The sequence below is a fragment of the Hipposideros armiger genome, unplaced genomic scaffold (genome assembly GCF_001890085.2).
Source record: "Hipposideros armiger isolate ML-2016 unplaced genomic scaffold, ASM189008v1 scaffold_64, whole genome shotgun sequence".
NCBI classification, from domain to species: domain Eukaryota; kingdom Metazoa; phylum Chordata; class Mammalia; order Chiroptera; family Hipposideridae; genus Hipposideros; species Hipposideros armiger.
Window position 1 is genome coordinate 2514421 of NW_017731414.1, and position 21160 is coordinate 2535580.

At 46.9% G+C, this 21160-nt stretch overlaps 1 protein-coding gene across 5 annotated transcripts in view; it reads left to right on the forward strand.

Moving 5' to 3' along the window:
• Positions 1-21160, forward strand: part of GATAD2A (GATA zinc finger domain containing 2A) — a 100194-nt gene that overhangs the window by 36843 nt on the left and 42191 nt on the right. For 2 of the 5 annotated variants that reach the window (XM_019641987.1, XM_019641982.1), the window contains exon 2: positions 739-827. In XM_019641987.1, coding sequence (XP_019497532.1) covers positions 813-827 — 15 coding nt within the window. In that variant the 5' untranslated portion in view covers positions 739-812. Of the gene's footprint in view, positions 1-736; positions 828-14617; positions 14782-15365; positions 15442-21160 lie in introns of those variants that run through there. The other 3 variants (XM_019641986.1, XM_019641985.1, XM_019641984.1) reach the window with 3 other exon arrangements.

Sequence of the window (21160 nt, forward strand, 5' to 3'; positions counted from 1 at the left end):
GAACATTCTTGAGCCTTAATTTTCCTGCCTGTAAAACAGGCATCCCCTGTCTTCCTGGGTAGTTTAAGCTCTGAGAAGATCTCTGGAGTAAAACTGGGAGTTGTCCCACAGAGGTGAAGCCACCTCCATTTGGAAGGTGAGGTGTGCCTGTCCCAGGCATATCACAACCTCAACTTCTGAGGGCAAACCCTGCACTGCCTGCATAGTGGAGATTTCCTTGGGGCCTATGCTAGGGAACACAGATCAGGGAGCAAAGAAGCCATGTCTGGAGAGGGAGACCTGGGTGGCCCTGTAAACTGCTCCCAAGATTGTCCTGGGGATTCATAAAGATACTGAGTTTTACGCATAGTACCTGGAACTCACTACTAAGCACCTATTAAATGCTGGGTATTACTGTTTTTGCTATTAATGTCATTAGTGTTATAATCAAAAGCTTGAACCATCTTCTGTGTGTTTGGCATGTTGGTGTGTGGCTGTGTACCACCTCATGTCTCCATCCATATTGCTGAAGACGGCATCTGTAGTGCTAGTGTTTATTGGTTAGCACTGCATCAGGTCATAGGTCAGAGAGTGATAGATATTTCCTCAGCCGGCCCCGTGGAAGGTAGCAGAGGCAGAGCTCTGGTTGAAATCTAAAATTTTACTATGTAATCCCAGGGTTTGGAGACATTTAAAACTGCCGGAATGTTCCAAAAACTCCTTGGAAACTCATGTTTCTTTCTCTGCCCTTCACTTTAGGTTGATCAGCACGTTGACGCAAGTTGCCTTCTGACGTAGCTGCCACCATGGCCAGCTGGTAGGACCAGTGTCCCATGCCCAGAAGCCAGGTGAGTGCTTCGGGTCTCGTATCGGTAATGAAGGCTCTGACTTGTCCAGTGGGCCTCCTTCAGCTCCTTGGACATTTGAAACAGCATGCTTCAGAAGCCGATGGTCACCTCCTAGAGGAGATGGAGGGAGGCAAGTCCCTCTAGGATTATGTGCTGGACTGTCTCCACAGGGCCACCCAGGCCCTGCCCACCTCCTGTAGTATTTTAGGTGTCACTCACGATGAGCTGTCCTCTGTGAGGATCAGGGGCAGCGGATAATCCTGGCCAGGTGGCCTTTGCCCTCAGGCCATTTCTGTGATTTCCCAATGCAAACCAGAACAGGTAGAATTTTTCCTTAACTACCGTTAGTGTTGCAGGGCCCTGCACTGGTGCTTGAAGCTGTACGTCCTTACCTTGCCCTGTGTTTTTGGGGAAACTGAGCCCCCTCCTTCCCCCACTTAGGCTCTGTCAAGGGCTCTTGGGACCCAGTAGGCAGAGCCTGCCATCTAGGTGGCATTTTGTCTGTTGCCATCAGGGCCCAGCTAGTGACGTTTTGGCTTAGGGCTGCCTACCTGGAGAAGAACGTAGAACTGAGAGTCATCTTAGGACTAGGAGGCAGTTTGGAGAACTCCTGGGTTGGTCAGCTGCTGCTTCTTACAGTCCAGTGGCAGGTGACTTGCTGAGGGGTGCGTGTCCTAAACAGCGTCACAGCTGCATGGGTGAGAACCGACTGCTCGACTTGCCCGCTGGGCTGAGCGCAGTATGACAACGGTAGGGGTCGGTTTTGTGAAGTTTCAGCTTTTATCTGCCTATAGGAAGAAAGCATGGGCATGGTCAAGTAATCCTGGTGTCAGGAAAACATTTCCAGAATGTTATAATAAAAACAGACTTTACTGGTGTTTAAAATGTTTTTAATTGAAATATAATTTGCATACCATGCAATTCATTCATTTATAGTATACAAGTCAGTGAGTTTTTTTATGTATTCAGGAGTGGTGCAGAGCCTCTGTCTGGTTCTAGACCAAGACCACTTTCATCACCTCAAAAAGAAACCCTATCCTTATTAGCAGACATTCCCCATCCCCCTCCTCCAGCCCCTGGCAACCATTAATCTACTTTCTGTGTTTATGGATTTGCCTCTTCTGAACATTGATATCAATGGAGTCATACAACATGTGACCTTGTGTGTTTGTTTGACTTCACTTACTCAATGTAATGTTTTTGAGGTTCATTCACTTTGTAATATGAATCAGTGCTTCATCCATTTTTATGGCTGAATATTCCATTGCAAGTATGGACCACATTTTGTTTATGTATTCATTTGGTCTGTTTCTACCTTTTGGCGATTATGAATAGTGCTGTTATGAACATTTGTATACACAAACTTGTGCAAATGTGTTTTTAGCCCCTTTGGGTATATACATAAGAGTGGAATTGCCAGGTCATGTGTAACTCTTGTGTTTAACGTTTTGAGGAACTTCAGACTGTTGTCATGGTGGTTGCAGCATTTTATGCCTCCCACCCCTGCCCGAGGCCCCTAGAGCTCTTTGGAGACAACAAGTCACTCAAGAGTCTATGCCGGTTTCCTAGAACTAGTTGAGGATCGTCAGTGTTGACGATGCTTGTTACCTGGTGCTGGTGGCAGCGTGTAATGGGGCGGCCATGAAGTGGGTGGGTCTGGCACTTGGCTGGCAACAGGCTCTCTGTAGACATTAGCGTTTAAAAATCATGGAACTTGGTACAGTAAAACCTTGGATTGCGAGTAACTTGTTCTGCGAGTGTCCTGCAAGACAAGCAAACATTTCTAATAAATTTTAACTTGATAAATGAGCAATGTCTTGCAATACAAGTAGTATGTGACGCTGAATGTCACATCACAACTGAGCCAATGGTGGTTCTCTCTCTCTCGCTGCGGGATTGTGGGTGATCATCTCCCATGCTCAGATGATCGGTCTCAGGCTGCGGTGTTTGGCAGAAATCAGCGATTTTTTCAGAACTTTGGAAGGTGCCCACAACTGGCACTAGTGTATTTTTTGTCACTTCAAAGCACCTATGGACAGTTCTTTGCTTTTCCATACAAGAGTAAGCTTAGGAATGCTTTGCTTCATTCTAGGTCAGGCTGACTGAAGATATAGACCCTTTCCTCTGCTGCCTCATTGCCAGTTACATTAAATACAGTATATGACAAGAGTTTATTAATACTGTACTGTAGTCAACATCCGTGCGAGTGTATACAATGGCCCACATGCAGAAAAAGGTTGAAAAGAAAGGCGGTAAGAAGAAGATGATTACGGTGGAAGTTAAGAAGGAAATCATTGAGAAGTACGAACAAGGTATGCGAGTGGCCGAAATTGCAAGATTTTATAAGAAGCCTACGTCGACCATTTGCACAATATTAAAGAAGAAAGAAGAAATAAGGGGGCTAGATGCAGCAAAAGGAGTCACGAGAATATCAAAGCAACGGCCACGTGTTCTGGAAGATGTAGAAAGGTTGCTTCTGGTTTGGATAAATGAGAAGCTACTAGCAGGTGATACTGTGACCGAGAACTTTATCTGCGAGAAGGCAAAGGCCTTGTACACCAACCTCGTAAGTAAACTGCCAGGTACGTCAACAGGAAACGAAGAAGGCTTCAAGGCAAGCAGGGGATGGTTTGATAACTTTAAGAGGAGAAGTGGCATTCATAGTGTTGTGAGGCATGGAGAGGCTGCGAGTTTGGACGCCTGGGATGGGATCACCAAGAGAACCCTCAATTCTGCTTGGAGAAAACTGTGGCCTGATTGCGTTCTTGGACATGACTTAGAGGGGATTGCTCATGAACAGGAGCCGCCAGTTGTCAATGAAATTGTGTCCTTGGGGAAGACCATGGGGCTGGAGGTGAATGAGGACGACATTCAAGAGCTGGTGGAGGAACATGGCCAGGAGCTGACTACCGACGAACTGATGGATCTGCGTCACAAGCAACAGCAAGAGGTTATGGAGGAGTTTTCATCTGCAGAGGAGGAGAAAAAGGCGGTGGAATCCCTCACTTCAAATGAGATTAGGGAGATGTGTAAAATGTGGGAAACAGTGCAAAATTTTGTAGAAAAGCACCACCCGGACAAGGTGGTAGCAGTGCGAGCGATGAATCTGTTTAACGACAATGCAATGTCCCATTTCTGCGAAATCCTCAAAAGGAGGCAAAAGCAAGTGTCATCGGATAGGTTCCTTGTTAAAGTTGCACGAAAAGAAAAAGATTCCATTGAGCCAATAGATAGCAGTGATTCCGTTAGCCATAGTGACAGCCCTACACAGCAATCTTCCTCTCTCTTGTCTCCCTCACACCAGCCACGAAGGTTTTCAAAGGTAAGTACAGGTTAATTCATTTGTTTTTCTTTATATTTTGTATTTTCATTATTATTTTGTATTGCAGCATTGTAATCATTTTTATATGAATATTTTTGGGTTGTGGAACAACTCTTCTGAGTTTCCATTATTTCTAATGGGGAAATTCGCTTTGATATACAAGTGCTTTGGATTACAGGCATGTTTCCAGAACAAATTATGCTCGCAAACCAAGGTTTTACTGTATCTGGAAAAGGCCTTACTTGCAGCCCCAGGGGGGTGAGTGACCGTCCCTCATCCTGCAGCCCAGGGCATTGTCTGAAGACAGTAGGCTGGCTTAGGGCTCTCCAAGGTCCAAGGCTGGGTGCCCCTACCTTTGCCTGGCCCTTTGTTAACTCAGAAGTACATGGTCTGAGCAGTAAGTACTTGCTGAATGAATGAAACCTCATCCTTCCTTGTCACAGGGCCAGCAGGGAAGAGGCAGCCATAGCATGACAAGCTGTCAGTTTGGGTATTCAGAAGGGAACTTCCGGAAACCATCCTCGGTGTTCCTTAAGGCCTTGCTGTGTGAAGGGGTTTGATGGGAAAGGATGGCCTGTGAATAGTCATGGCATGTGACGGTCAATGTTAGGCCAAAAAACACCCTTGAGTAATTATTATTTTTTTATTTTTATTTTTTTTAAAGATTTTTATTGGGGAATTGGGGGGATGGGAACAGCGCTGGGGAATTGGGGGAAGGGGAACAGACAAGTTGCTGTCTTTTTGTTCTTCAGTCTAGTTGTGGAGGACGTTGCTTCACTGGCCCAAGTTGGCACCATCATTGCGCTCTTCCCGGGTGAGGCAGATCAGTCGCCGGCTTCTGGACGGCCGCTCACGGTGGCTGCTGGCCACACACGGTAGCCCATGGCAATCCACTGCCACAGGGGCTGCAGCCTACGCCGTCGCCGGCGACTCACGGCAGCCCAGCTCCAGGTTGAGCTGTTGTTCAGCATCTTAGCTGTGGAGGGCAGTGTCACTGTCCCTCATATGTGGGATCCGAACCGGGGCCCTCTGGCATCCCAAGCGAGTTCTTAACCATCGCGCCACTCGGCCGGCCCTTGAGTAATTATTTTTTAAAATTTATGAATATGTCAGCTTATGTGCTTTATGTCGTGGGGTATAAGTCAGCTCAACAGATTGATTGATTTTTAGTTTTTTTCTGGTCAACACCAGCCCACATCTACTTCAGTTGAACCATGGCCTGTGGTCAGCTGGGGTCTCCCCATTCCTGTCATCCAGGACCCAATGGGCACAGAGGAGGAGTGGGGGGGGCGTTGTTCGAGGCAAGCCCCGAGGTGCACACAGCCCCGCACAACGCCCACATTGTACGCGGTTGTTGATGTGCACGTGGAAGGGCCAGGCTGTCAGCTTAGGCGAATGCACGGGATGTCCACCCTCGAGTTTTGCCTGTTGGGTCCTGTTCATTCAGCAGGTATGCATTGCTCATGCGCCAAGGGCCTTGTGCTGGGCGTTCAGGATAAAAAATGGGTGACTTATAGAAAAACAGTTTACAGAAAGAGTAGTGCAGATGGCCCTTAACCAAGGCGTGGAAGATGCTCAGTCTTTTTGATACTAAGAATAACACGTGTTGGAGCTTCTTCAAAACATTTCTGATCTGTAGTCCACAGAGGTGGACTCCGTTTGTAGATGGGAATCAGACACCACCATACATTGCTTTTGAGGGTTCATAACTGCTCTGAGGGGGGACTTGCTTACCCTGTGCTCCCGCAATTCCACTTCTAAAAATGTATCCCAAAGATATACTGTCAAAAATAAGGATTGTGACAGTGCTGTTCATTACAACAGCCTGATGTAGCAAAACTAGAAAGTGGCTTAGATATTTGTCAGTTGGGACTGGGGACTGATGGGGGTGGAGCTGAGCCCCTCAGCAAAGGAAGGACGGATGTCTTTGTCTCATGTTGATGGGATTTCTAGGGTGAAATGACAAGTGAAAAAAGAACAAGGTGAAGGATAGAGATGTAGTGCACTCACTTTTATCTAAGGAAAGGGGGGGGGATATGAATGTATGTGTATTTGCATATAATTTTAAAAAAATGGAAGTATAACCCATAAATTAACTCATCACCTCTGGGAGGAGAAATGAGAGGACACAGGGTTACTGGAGACTTATCTGGATTTCCTTTCTGAGTAGCACTGGGTATGTGTTTTCTATAATTACAAAATAAAAGTATGTCAAATGGGAGAGGGGCAACAATCCCTAAAAACCAAAGCAAAATGAAAAAAATGAATCTATATGCATGTCAGTTGTAATTCAAGTTGGTGACTTAACCTTTCAGACAGTATGTATTTCACACAACTTTAAAACACAGTAGTTTGAATGTTTTAGTGATAATACACCATAAGGACAAATAAAATTTTAAAAATCTTTAACTGTTTTTAGGAATTCTGTTTTTAGTTTCAGGTTAACAATACCAATAATCTTATATCATAGAAGAAAACAAGTAAGTAATTAATGTCTTTAAGAACCAAAATTTTCAGCATGAAAGAAAAGTGTAGATATAAAATCAAAGTATTTAAGTTAAAATGTTTTAATGCTAAATTTACATTGGAATATTCCAATTGTGTCAGATGGTACTGGAGTTGTGCCAGAAGGACTCATGCAGCCCCCCGCCCCCGGCCCAAGGGTGAGACAGGTGAGCATGAGGGAGATCAAGCAGTCCCGAGTTGGAGCATCAAATGTGTTAAAAATCCATGGGTTCATTTTGGTGCTCAAAGGAAAGGAAAAACACTCCCTGGTCCCTTTGGAGGGTGTTAAGAAACCAACTTATCTTGAAAATTGGTAAATAGAGGGAAAGAAGCGAGTATTTATTACCTCTTCTCTGTGGACTGAACTGATGAGAAACAAAATAAGTGGGTAAGAGCAAGTTTCCCTCACAGATCAGCACTGCCCTACAAAACTTTCTGGAATGCTCTTAACCCACACCATCCAGTGTGGCACCTGGAATAGTTCGAGGAAGTCAAGTTTTAATTTTATTTAATTTTAGTCTATTTAAATAGCCACATGTGGCTAATGGACAGTGCAGCTATAGACATATTCTGGCCAATTGAAATGAAGTGATGGAATTATAAGTTTATAAGTTTTCAGACACCTAATGAAATGGTGGGTCCCAACAGCAATCTTCTGTGGTCAGCCCCCAAGGAGGGCACATGTGCTTCCAGAGGGACGTATGCTTGGTTAGGCCTTAAAATCTAGTTTACGGGAAATCAGGCGTGTGGCATTATACCACAAGGATGCCACCAGTAAAACCTAACTGTGGGAAACAAGACAAATGACCTAATTACTTCAATGTATGATTGAAAGGGGGAGGGGGGACCTATAGATTTCAACCAAATGTGACTGACAAAGATTAAGGAATGCTTGTTAACAATTGTTGAAGGTATGATGGTGGTGGTTTGTCCTATAGAGGCAAATACTGACCCTCTCTTTCGTAAGTGCGTGTTGCATAGGATTTGCTTCACAGAAGCTAGTGGGGTGTGAGAGACCAAGATTGGTCACCTGAAGACCTGGGTGGTGGGCACGTGCAGATAATCGTGCTGCTTGCTACTTCTGTGGGTATGTTTGCAATTTTCCATAATCAAAGTTTACAAAACAGATTTGACTGAGGCATTCCCTCAGGAGCTTTATAATGCACATCACCGAGGGCAGGGGAAACAGCTGTTTACAAAGTCAGGGTGGTTAGTCTGTGGTTAGTTTAAATTCAAACAGAAAACCTTCAGCAGAGATTCTGGAATTGCTGTGAGGGGCCATGGCTGGTGGACTGTCCAGGTAGGACAGACTCTCATTATAGCATTTTTATTTTCTGTAATCACACTCACAGCTAACCTTTGTGGAGCCCTTGGAGAGCATTAGTGATAATGTGGGTGGGTGCTGTTCCCATTTCACAGGTAAGGAAGCTGAAGCATGTGGAGGTGAACCAGGCATCATTCTGGTTTGACGTGCTGTGGTGGATGGCATCTTCTGATCCATGAGCCTTGGCCTGCCCCGTCCCCTCCCCACACACATGCTTGGAGCGCATTTTATCACCACCTGTGATCCTCACTTCAATACTCTGGCTCTGACATTGTTTTCAGACCTAAGTTGATTAGAGACCAGTCTCACCTTCCCATTGGTGTTGTCCGTCCATATCAGCCATAGCCAGCTGAGTAGATAAAGTAGGTGGTTAGCTGGTCTTCTACTTCATGACGTTGTCTTATAAAAAGTAGTGCTTTACAAATTTGAGCCTTTGTGCCTTCTGAGGATCACTGCACCCCTCCAGCATGGGAGGGACCTTGCACCATGTCACCTACCTGCTCTGTGTCTGCTGCCCGCCCCTGCCTCCATTTGTGCCCTCCTGGGGCTTCCTGGGGGCCTATGCAGTTCTGGGTGGGAGTCCTGTCGTTGGAACCCCCCCGGGGGAGTCTCCCTGGGGCCCAGTCAGCCCTGGTCCTTGGTAGAAACTAAGCCCGTGTTTGGATGAATTAATGAGTGAAACACCTGTGAGACTGAGGCCAGTGGTACGCTTGCAGTGTGAAGCCTGTGATGGTCGTGACTTGACTTGAACTCTGCCTGTGGTAGCGTTGTGCCCCTCTCTCCACCTTGGCCTTCCATCAGTAAATTGTCCCTTGTGTGTCCCATCCCACGTAGTCACACTCCAGGGCATCAGCTCCTTCCTTTGCAGGGAAATGGTTCTTACTTAGTTCCTATCTGTGTGGTGAGCTTGCTGCGCTGTGAGCACTATAGACAAGTGATGCACAAGGAAGGCTGTGGACCCCTGGTTGAGGCCCCTTCTGTATTTTGGGAGCTTGTTGCATAAAGGAATCTTTTCTTGAAGACATGATTCTCTGTTCTTGGGGTCAAAGTAAACCTGCTTTTGTCTTTTAGTAGTTTAGCAGCTCTAGAGGAGTTGTGGCTCTTGGGATTTGGATTGTTTTGTTTTGTTTTTATTTATCCTGCCCTTAAAAAAAACAGGTAAAATTAACTCTTTTAACCATTTTAAAGTGTGAATTCATTGACATTTAATACACTCACAATATTGTGCTGTCATCGCCTCTAATTCCAGATTTTTATCCCAAAAAGAAACCTGTACCCATTAGCAGTCACTCCCTGCTCCCCCACCCCTGCGCTCCCCAGGGCCCTCCCTAGTAGCCATTAATCTACTTTCTGTCTCTGGATTTGTCTGTTCTGCATATTTCAGATAAAATGGAATTATACACTGTGTAGCCTTTTGTGACTGACTTCTCTCAATTAGCATTTTTTTCATATTCATCCATGTTGTGACATTAATCAGAACGTCTTTACTTTTTATGGGTAAATAATATTCTGTTGTGTGGATGGGACTACATTTTGTTTATCCATTCATCTGTTGATGGACATTTAGGATGTTTTTACTTGTTGGCTATTGTAAACAGTGCTGCTTTTAACATTTGTGTACAAGTTTTTGTTTGAACGTGTTTTCATATCTCTTGGTTATATACCTAGCAGTGGAATTTCTGGATCATATGGTAATTCTGTATTTAACTTTTTGAGGAACTGCCAGGCTGTTTTCCGCATCATGGTACCATTTTACATTCCCACCAGCAATGTATGACGGATCCAGTTTCTCTACATCCTCGCCAATACTTGTTATTTTCCATTAAATTTATTTTTTATTATAGCCATCCTAGTGTGTGTGAGGCGGTATCTCATTGTGGTTTGATTTGCGTTTCCCTGATGATTAGTGATGTTGAACATCTTCTCATGTACTTATTGGTCATTTGTGTATCATCTTTGAGAAATATCTATTCAAGTCCTTTTTTTTAAAATTGGGTTGTCTCTTTGTTGTTGAGTTGTAACAGCTCTTTATATATTTGGGACATTAGACCCTTATCAGATAGCAAATATTTCCTCCCATCTGAGGTTTTTTTTTTCCCCACTTTTTTCTTTTTCTTTTTTTTTAGCTGAGCCATCCTGCCACCTGTTGGCAGCTCAGCGGCTGCTCAGCTCGGGCCGGGACTCAAACCGCTGTTGCTCAGAGCTCAAATTCTTGAGCGAGCTCTTAACCAACTAAGCCACTCAGCCGGCCCTCACTTTCTTGATAGTGTCCTTTGCACAAAAGATTTGAATTTTGATGAAGTCCAATATTTTCTTTATTATTGTGCTTTTGGTGTCATGGCTAAGAAATCTGTTGCCAAATCCAAGGTCATGCTTTAATCCTTACATTTTCTTCTAAGGGCTTTATACTAGGTTTAGCTTTTAATATTTAGGTCTTTGACATATTTTTAATTTTTGTATATGGTGTGAGATAAGGGTTTTGTTTTTGAGTATTTTCTATTGGCATGAAGACATTTTGGCTTATTTAACCAGGAATGGGAGTGTGATAGCTGGGAGTTCTGAAAGTGCTTTTTCTCATCTTTTTAACAAATATGTATTGAGCACCATTCTATCTTGGGCCTTGGGATGGTAGCACTGAACAAAGAGGCGTTCCCTGTTCTTGATGGGTATGGGAAGACACACAGAGATGAGTAAATAGAATGTCAGGTGGTGATGAAGTGGGCAAGGGGGTAGAGACCCATCAATGAGAATGTATGGAGGGAGAGTCATGCCATTTGCTGTCTCAGCTGAGACCTGAAGAAAGGGAACATTATACAGAGACCTGGGGAAGAAGCCTTTCAGGCAGAGGGAGCAGAAAGTGCAAAGGACCTGGGATGGAAGTGAGCTTGGCTGCCAGAGGAGCAGCCAGGATGTAACTGGCCAGAGCGGAGAGACTGGGATCTCGGATTGGGGAGGGGCAGGGAATGGCAGGAGACAGGTCAGAGAGGCTGATAGGACCTTGATGCTGGGGTGAGGACTTTGCTTTTAGCATGTTTTATTTACAAAAGGACCGCTAATACAATACCGTCTAGCTTAGTTCAGCTGTGTCCTGGAGGTTGGTATAGGTGTCTATAATCAGAACAACCTCTGTCCAAGAGGAAGATTTCCACTTATAGGGTAGAGGGGAGAGGTGGGGTTTCTGTTCCAGCTCTTACAGCTGTTTCTTAGGCCCATTGGCTTTGTTGAGACCAGAAACTTGCTTTAGTCCTAGAAGTAGCTTTCCCTGCTGGTTCTGATCCTCCAGGGGCAGCTGTAGACTCTGACACTGACAGATGTGTGCTGGAAGGAGCTTGACAAAGGGCTAATCAGGACCTCCAGGCAGTGGTGTCACCACATTACTGGGTACCCTGATTAAAAAGACAACAGATGCACACCTGGTTCCCCCACTTTCTGCTCATATCCCCTTCCCAGAATAGAGAAGGCCATTCTGGTCTGTCCCGGAATTTTATGTGCAAAACCTCCCTGCCATTTTCATACACAGGCCTTGATGGAGCTGGCAGTCAAGGCTGCATCTTTGCTGGGCCCCTAGGGAGTTGGCCCTGGAAGGGTTAGGGCCTTCCATTTTGTGATGTGATACCGATGGGTACATTGCAGATGTCATGGAAATGGCAGGCGTAACCCTTTGTGGGCCGCAAGGCTCAGGGCCTAGGAGGCAGCTGGGAGGGGACAGAGGGCTGGTCCTTTTTCGTAGGAGAGAAATGTGGCCAATTAACCCTCACAGTGACATCCTGCACCAGGGGGACTACTACTTACTGGTCACCATTTTCCGGTGGACATTTAATATTGCTCAGATTTCCCTACACATGTGGCACTTTTGTTTCTGTGTCATGTGCTCCTCCTGCAGCATATGTTACGCTCTCTGGGGCTCAGGGTTCGGCTTTGGCCACAGCCCAGCTGTCAGAGGCTCAGATGCCCACCTGGAAGTGACCCTATGTGTGCGGCATTGGGTGCTTACTGAGCACCTCTGAGATAGCAAACACTAAAGCCAAGTCCTCATCTGCAGTGTGAGCCTGGGGGAACTAGTGACAGTTTTAAAGACACTTGCCACCAGTCTCTCCCCCTCTTAACGTGTGATTAGTGTAAGTGCACTCTCTCCTACTGAGTGTCTTGGAGAAGATGGGCTTTCATCTCCTCTCACCAGGAAAGTCACTAGGAAGGGTGTTCAGAAGCCAAGGTGTGGGGCTGAGGTATAGACAGCTGAGTGGGATCCACGTGGCCTGTGTGGTCAAGGTTGTTTCCTGTATTCAGAGTTTTCCAGGAGATTGGCTGTGTTTCGGGGAAGATAAAAGCATCACCCCTTTACCATCTCCCAGGGACAGGAGATACACTGTCTCCATTTTTTCCCCCCCAAGACTGCAGGGAGGGAGGTTGGGGGGAAGGGTAGGACCTGGCTGTCCCAGGGTGAGCTTGGGCAGCCGGATGTACCATCACAGGGTTGGTGGTTACTATGGCATGAGTCTCGCCAAGGGCATGACAGAGGGTTTTTCTGGAAATAAGTTGTCCTGAAACTGGCTTTGTTCCCAAACACTGTTGAGGTAACATGCTCCCAGTATTGGATCGACTGTGCAGTCTCCATGGGACTGGTATTGAGGAATCCAAAGACTATTAAGGTTTTCTCTTCAAAAATGTTGATGGCCACTACTTGAGTATGTTAGTGTCTGCTCTCCAAAATTTTATTAAATATATCCCCAAAAAGCATTAATTCATAGGCATCATTTACAAGTCCTCCACGTTAAGAAAATAATCAAAAGATTGTAAATGTGTTTATTTGTAAATGTGAATGCCCGATGTGCCTGCTCTTTTTACTTCACTTCAGTCTTAACTACCTGCATTGCTGGGTGGTTCTTTATTTTTTTTTTAAAGATTTTTATTGGGGAATTGGGGGAGGGGAACAGCCAAGTTGTTGTCCTTCAATCTTAGTTGTGGAGGGCACAGCCAGTTCAGCTCCAAGTACAGTTGCGCTGCTCAGCTCAATGTGCTGTGTTCAGTTAGTTGTGGGTGGGCGTAGCCACCATTCCATGTAGGAGTCGAACCAGCAGCCTTGTTGTTAAGAGTACATGCTCTATTCACTGAGCCATCCAGGCGGCAGCTCAGCTCAAGGTACCGAGTTCAGTCTTTAGTTGCGGGTGGGCATAGCCCACCACCTCGAACAGGCAAACTTGGTGTTAGGAGCACATGCTCTCTGTTGGCAGCTCAGCTCGGGCACAGCTCATTGGCCCATGTGGGAATTGAACCAGCGACCCTGTTGCTCAAAGCTCGCACTCTTGAGCAAGCTCTTAGCCAACTGAGCCGCTTGGCCGGGCCCTGCTGGGTGGTTCTTGAACCTAGGACTGAAGGTGACCAGATAGGATGGATGTTTAACTGTACATGAGCCCCCTTCCCGCTGTGGTGATGGCTTATATTTGAAGGGCCATCAGCATTTTAGATGGAGTGCTGTGTTTGGGTCCCCCCGGGATGTTAGCAGTGCTCTATTAGGAGGAGGCTGAGATGCTCCTGAACTTAACCTTCCCTTTGACTCCTGCTTCTTGAGCTGAGCACTGCACTTGCAAGTGGTGTCTTTTTCTTGGAAGGTAGAGAACACCTGTGGGGAATGGGGACAGAGTTGGTCCCCTAAGGAGCATACTGGTGCTCAGAATGACTTGTTTGATGGAGTGACTGGAGGAACTTCATTTAAGTTATATGCACATCCAAGTCTTTTTGGAGTGTGCTCTGTGCCACCTCACAACTCTTAGTGCTCCCCTCCTCTGTCCTTCAGGACCCAATGAAAGGTTCCAGCTCTCCGCACTCTCAGGCTGATGCCGGTCAAGACCCTACTCCATCCCCAGCCCCTGGACTTCTGAAGGACACCCAGAGCCCAGGGAAGCCCATGGATCACTAGCCTCTCAATACTGAATATAAGTGGCCTCTCTGTAACAGGGATGCTTTTTTCTTTTAAGCAACCTCATTCCATTTAAAAAACAGTTGTTAAAAAAGTTTTGATCTCCTTTTATTTGGTTTTATTTGGTTTTATCAACTTTTCTTGGAGATAGGTTTACATGCATCTGTATATTTATGCCTCTTTGCCTTTTCTTTAAAAAAAATTTTTTTTTAAAGATTTTTATTGGGGAATTGGGGGGATGGGAACAATGCTGGGGGGTCGGGGGAAGGGGAACACACAAGTTGCTGTCGTTTTGTTCTTCAGTCTAGCTGTGGAGGACGTCGCCCCACTGGCCCAAGTTGGCACCACCACTGTGCTCTTCCCGGGCGAGGCAGATCAGTCGCCGGCTTCTGGACGACTGCTCACTGCGGCTGCTGGCCGCTCACGCTGGCTGCTGGCTACACACGGTAGCCCATGGCAACCCACTGACACAGGGGCTGCAGCTTACGCCGTCGCCGGCAACCCACGGCAGCCCCGCTCCAGGTCGAGCCGTTGTTCAGCATCTCAGCTGCAGAGGGCAGCGTCACTGGCCCTCATATGTGGGATCTGAACCGGGGCCCTCTGGCATCTCAAGCCAGTTCTCAACCATCGCGCCACTTGGCTGGCCCTAAAAAATTTTTTTTATTAGTTTCAGGTTGCCTCCTCACCTTTTCTGCTATCATTTCTTCCTCTTCTCTCTACAGATTCACTTTCTACCCTTGGGGCCCAGCTCAAATGAAGCATTTCTAGATTCTTCCTCTCCTCTTCTGGACTAGCAGATGGACTCCTTTTCTGACGTTGGCTTGTAATAAAATGGAGATTGGCACATGCATCTTACAGCCCTTACTGTGTCTGTGCTCCCTTGAAGGCAGGTACACCAAGCTGCTCCTCCAGCCCTCCACAGAGGAGGCTCCCCAAGGTCACTGGCTCCTTGGAGGTCACCATCAGGTGCAGGATCAGCATTTGTCAGGAGCCCGTTGGTGTCCATGTCTTGCTGGGCCAGATGGACCATGAACTAGGAGAAGGGATGTCCTAGGTGCTGAGTAACAAGCATCCCGTGCTGCAGAACTTCCCTTCTGGGTTCATGCATCACTCAGATAAACAACAGTAAACAGTTCTTTGCTTTATCTGGAAGCTTAAATTATCGTATGCACAAAGTTGTAAAAAGGTGTGTGGTTACAGTGCTAGTGATTTGAAAATTTCTGCAGTTCCAGTCGGGTGCGAAATTGTCTCAGTCGGGGCTTGAGGAAGTGTGGGTTGAAATGGTGGATGCATGAGGAGATCCATGCGAGGCTCAGCAGGGCCCTGGGCTCCTTCTGTGCTTTAGGAATTGGTGGTCCTGGCTCCTGTATCTAATCTCATTTCCATACTTAATGGTTTTCCTCCTCCTTGAGACAGGTGGATCAGGAGCTGAGTGTACACTGATCACCCATAAGAACTGTTCTTTGCTCAGAATTGAGAAAAAAGGCCTTTTCTGAGATATTTGGACAAGATTCAGAAGTGGGAGGAAGGGATGAAAACTGCATGTGTAAGTGGGTATGGTGTGCATGTGTGGGAGCATGCATTAGTGTAGATGCACACATGTGTATTTGTGTGTGTGGTGCATGGTTGTTTGGTGTGCACCTAGTCTGGTGTGCTGCACCTTTGGGGAGCAGGGAGGTGTCTGTCGATGCCCCAGTTTCCTGCTTTCATCTTTTGCCAATAGGGTGTCCATCGAATGGGGTCAGATGCTCCCAAGTCTGGACATTGCGTTCCTTGTTTCTTTCCCTCTCTTTACACTGACCTCAGCCACCCTGGAACCGTGACCCTCGAAGGCTGACAATGACATTGCCCACCTCATGAGAAGCCTTTGGAAGAGCCCCTTCAGCAGGACAGGAGAATTTGTTGGTCACGTGTCTCATTTTCGTAAAGTGACTGTCCACCTGGCAGGCTGTGTTGGCCTCTTTTATTTATTTATTTTTTTTATTTTTTTATTTTTTTTTTAAAGATTTTTATTGGGGAATTAGGGGGATAGGAACAGTGCTGGGGAGTTGGGGGAAGGGGAACAGACAAGTTGCTGTCGTTTTGTTCTTCAATCTAGTTGTGGAGGATGTCGCTTCACTGGCCCAAGTTGGCACCATCATCGCGCTCTTCTCTGGCGAGGCAGATCAGTCGCCAGCTTCTGGACGGCCGCTCACTGCGGCTGCTGGCCGCTCACGCTGGCTGCTGGCCACACACGGTAGCCCATGACAACCCACTGCCACAGGGGCTGCAGCCTACACCGTCGCCGGGGACTCCCGGCAGCCCAGCTCCAGGTTGAGCTGTTGTTCAGCATCTTAGCTGTAGAGGGCAGTGTCACTGGCCCTCATATGTGGGATCCGAACCGGGGCCCTCTGGCATCCCAAGCGAGTTCTTAACCATCGCGCCACTCGGCCGGCCCCTGTTGGCCTCTTTTAATACAGGCAGAAGGCTCAGGAAACCTTCATTGAGTCTCCAAGCCCAGGGAGCTCCAGTGAGGGATGTACAGGACACCATCAGGTTGGGAGAGAAAAGGGACATGCCCACCAGTCAGGCCCAGTGTTCACGTAAAGGTCAGCAGAATTGAAGGATTGAGGTGCTGAACCGGTGGAGGCTGAGCCTTAGGTCCCCAAAGCTCTCCTGCTGTCTCTGGGCTGGGCTATGGAGCTGCAGCCCTAGGCAGAGTGCACTGGATGCAAATCGTGATTGTTCAGAGATCTCGATCCACCTGTGTGGGACAGGACATAGGGTGTAGGGCTATGACGGTGCTGCTTGCCTGCCCTGGAGTGGGACCGTTGGGGGCAGTGTGGTGTGGACCTGGGCCCCCCCCCCTTTCAAACCAGGTAAAGTGCCCTTCTCAGGGTTTCCCTGACACCAGATGACCCCTCTACCCAGCCCTCAAGGGCAAAGGCGAGTCCTGGTTACCTGGAGAAGCCAGGTCCTGTGGCTCCCTTCCTGCTTCAGGGTATCCCCAGGGCCCCCCAGGTCTCCAGTGACTCGGTCCCAGTGTGTTCTATTTATACTTTCCATCCCAGCTCAAACATCTGTCCCTCAGTGAGGTTTCTCGTGGGCCCTCTTGCTGGGCCTGGGCCCATCAGGTTCTTCTCACCCCCTGTGCTTCTCCTTGGAGCTTTGGTCTGATGCTCAGGCACATGTGCTAAGGAACTGCTTGTTTCTGTAACTGGGTTAAAGTTTCATCTGCTGCAGTAATTGAGTTTATAGCACGTAATTTCGGTCTATGAGGGACCTATTTATCTTGAGAGCGTGTAGGGCTTTTAGGATGGTATAAAATTGACCTGTGTAGTGAGACTGACTGACCCTGCAGTAAGCTGTGTGCTCTTGGCTCTATTTGAAACTAAATTTCTTCTGACTTGTCAAAAGGGTTAACTTTGAGTCCTGGGCTCAGTTTGAATTTACATGTTCAAGTCTTTTTCTTTTTTTTTTTAAACCTGTTTTTCTCTGTAGTCAGTTCTGCTGTAATATTTGTTTTGGGAAAGCAGATTTATTCCAACACTATTGATATACTAGGGCACAGTTGGAGCATAATACGCAAGTTGTGTTTGGCTATGTGCGATTTTGTCCAGGAGAAATGCTAGATGAGCTGGTGGCCTGTTTTGGTAAATAAAGTTTGACTGGGACACAGCTATGACCATTTGAGGACATACTGTCGCAGCTATAGAACTGAGTAATCGGGACAGAGACCAAATGGCCCACAGAGCTGAAAATATCTAGTGTCACATTGAGATAAGGCTTGTTGACTCCTGTACCAGGTGAATCCTGAAGACTGCTCCCAGCCAAAAGAGCACCTGCTGGTGCACAGAATCATTGTGCACACACGTCAGTCAATGGCACCAACCCCTCTCAGGCCACACCCATCTGCTTCTGGAGTCAGCCAGCCTCCTGCCAGCTAGTCACAGTAACTCAGAAACTGCAGCCCACCCACAGCCACAGCACATGCCAGGTCTTACACAGACAGGGAAGGGGTCAGGCTTCAGGTAGCATTTATATAGTTTTTGGCTGTTTAACATGCAGCCTTTTTTTTTTTTTTTTTAGCTGAGCCATCCTGCTACCTGTTGGCAGCTCAGCGGCTGCTCAGCTCGGGCTGGACTCGAACCGCTGTTGCTCAGAGCTCAAACTCTTGAGCGAGCTCTTAACCAACTGAGCCATTCGGCCGGCCCTAACATGCAGCCTATTTAAAACCAGGTTCCTGTCTTTTTTATGTGACTGATGGAGTTTTGGGGTGCTGTGCAGCAAACCCCATTGTTCCCACACATGATTTTGCAACATGTGGTAATTTTTAGAAATATATTTGTTGTGCTCCAGCAGGACTTACTGTACTTTGAAAGCAAACAGCAAAAGGTGTGGTCTCACTCACGACACTCCATAGCTATAATCACTTAATAATGTCATTTGGACCCTCTGAGGTGAGAATTCAAGCCCACTCCCCTTGTGAGGAGCTCCCAGTGTCCTTTGGAAACTTCAAGTCTGATTCTGGGTTGTTGACAGGGTGTTTCAGTAGACTCTGCCTGGAGGAGCATGGCCTTTAGTACCCAGCACCATCGCCCCCACTTGCTGTGTGTGACTTCCACCTGCCTCAGTTTCCCCACCTGTAAAACGGGGGCTGATCCATGTGGGGCAAATGCGGTAAGAAGAGCCCACATTTCTGTTAACAGAGGAGCAATCAACTTGGGTTGAGATCTGAGGATCCTAGTGTCAAAAAGGGGTCCTAAGGTGTCTGGTCCAGCCCCCCACTTCCCAAGCGTTTGTTCATCAGCTGTTTACTGTGTGGCCAGTAGTCTTCTAGGACTAGGGACACACTAGGAGCATTGATGCTGACACCTTTCTGCCTGTTACCTGGTTGGTGGTGATAACATCTGATTATGGGGGGCTGTGGGATCTTCTGTGGCCTGGCCCTGTGCAGGGCAAATCTTAATTCTCTCAGGTGTGGCTGCCATGCAGGCATTTGAGGATGGCTGTTGTATCCTCCTCCTCACTGGCATGTACGTCATTTTAGCCCCATCATGTCTTTGTCACTCCAGATGAAAATAAACCGCTTAGGTATAATTAACAAAAGGCCTTTAGACCATATAGTAGAATGGTCCACAGTGGGCAGCTTGTGAGAGTGCCAGGTAGAAAGGAGTGGGGACCTGGGCTCTGGGCCTATATACCCTTAGCCCACCTAGACTTGGATTTCTTCACCTCGTGAGGTGGCATACCCATGCCATTGTCAACAGAAGAGGCTCTGGGTGATACCCCAGTGAGTGTTGGTGTGCCCCCCACACCCCAGGATTGCTGCAGGGAGACTCTCCCAACATCATCTCAGTTCGTGTTTTTGAGGGCCCAGGGAGCTCCTAGTTAGGTGGCTGGGCATGGGGCCCTCTTGATGGTGTACCGGAGAGAAAATGTCTGTATTTCTGGAGTGGCGTAAGTTTTCAGACCACTGAGGGCTAAGAACCTAGCTTCGGCCAGTTTGTATGTAGTTAAGATTTCTCTTTTTGAGTAAACCTTTAGCATAGGACTTGATAGGGCTCCCTTCTTCTGCCTGTGACCGTCTCTGTTTAGCGGCTTGGCCCATGCTGTTCCCCTGCCTGGACTGTCTCCCCAGATTCCTGTTCCCACCTAGGCCTCAGTCTGTGAGGCTCCATCTCAGTACCTTCCAGAAAGTCAGAATGCAGGAATTTTTTATTTTCGTTGTCATTAGTAACTTGTTGTTTTTGTTTGTTTGTTTGTTTTTTAATTTTTATATATTTTTTATTTTTTTTAGTTTCAGTTCTACAAAACAATGTAATAGCGCAACACTTAGACCCCTCACAAAGTGATAACCCCCCAGAGTGCAGGAGTTTTTAATGAAAGCACTCAACTTGTTTGCTTCGTTTTGCCCTATAGGGCAACCCCAGGAATCATACACTTCGTGAGACTAATTTATAGAACTGTAGGTTTAACTCAGTAACACATACTAAACCCATACTGTTTGCTCCACATTGAAAATGAAGATGAATGGGAAAAAGAACTTTGTGCCATGGAAGAGTTTAGCATTGATCCAAGAGGAGGGATGAAGTCCACATTGAATGCTGTGGCTTGGCGACCCCTGGGGACAGCTAGTAGCCCAGGTAGAATGTGGGCTGTGTGGATGAACTGAGGGGATTGGGCTTACTGTCTAGAGCTTGAGAGTTGTGGTAGTAAGTGACAGAGAAAGTGGACTTTTAAGCTTTATGAACATTTGCCAATAATAAGTGGAAAAGTAGCAGTGGTGTTCCCTCAGCTCACTGAGGTTTCGTGTTCCTCTTGCATTCTTGGTTCTGCCTATTTGAGGAGCCAACCATGTGTCCTCCCTGGCTCACAAGCACCCTCCTGGCCAAGGGCTGGGGTGGGCAGCACCTCCCTCCCCACAGGGCCTTCTAACACTTGTCCTTTCAGTGCCCAGCCTCTGCAGGTGGCAGTGTTATTTGATCTAGATTTCCTTTTATCTTTGTTTTCTTTGAATAGAAGACTGATACATTGTCACTGTTATGAGAAATAATTTAATACAGAAAGTGAAAGTTTCTTAACAATCCACTCTTCAGAGATGAGTGCTGTGGATTTTATCCCCATTTCTTTCAGTTTCGATTTTAGTAAACGGTCAGTATTTTTTTTTTTTTTCTGTAAAGGCACTTTTAAACCATGTGAATGGTATTACACTATTGTGCAACTTGATTTTCTCATTCAACTTATTTCTAACGTCACTGTCTCTTTATATAGTATGTCTGTAAGGTATATTTGGGGAAACTGAGGCTCAGAGTGACAAGCTTCCCTGGCCAGTTACTCCCTGAGATCCAACTTCTGTTCTCTGCTATGTCCGGTAGTGAAGGCTGGCTATCGGACTATTTTTCTGTTTTCCAACTTAGTTTATGTCCCTTATACTCAGCCTTAACAGGGTTTGATGTTGTTTAAAACTTGAGAGCTGGTTTTTGGTATGGGTTCCTTCTAGAACAACAGCCACCGCATCCCTGCCACTGTTGCTCAGAGATAAGCATCAGGAAGTGGCTCAGGCCTCAAGCAGAGTGACGTCTGTTCTGGAAGGGAAAAACAGCCCCAGCCCTGGGACTACCAGGGTGCGAGACCCACCGGTGCTGTGTGTCTTCTTAGAGGCGCTCTGGCCTGATGGAGCTGCCTGCCCAGTGGGGTCTGTGTGGCCAGTAGCTGGTGAGGCTGGCGTCTGGACCTCATCATCACCCACCCTGGTGTCGGTTGCTTCATAGGCCCTCTTTCCT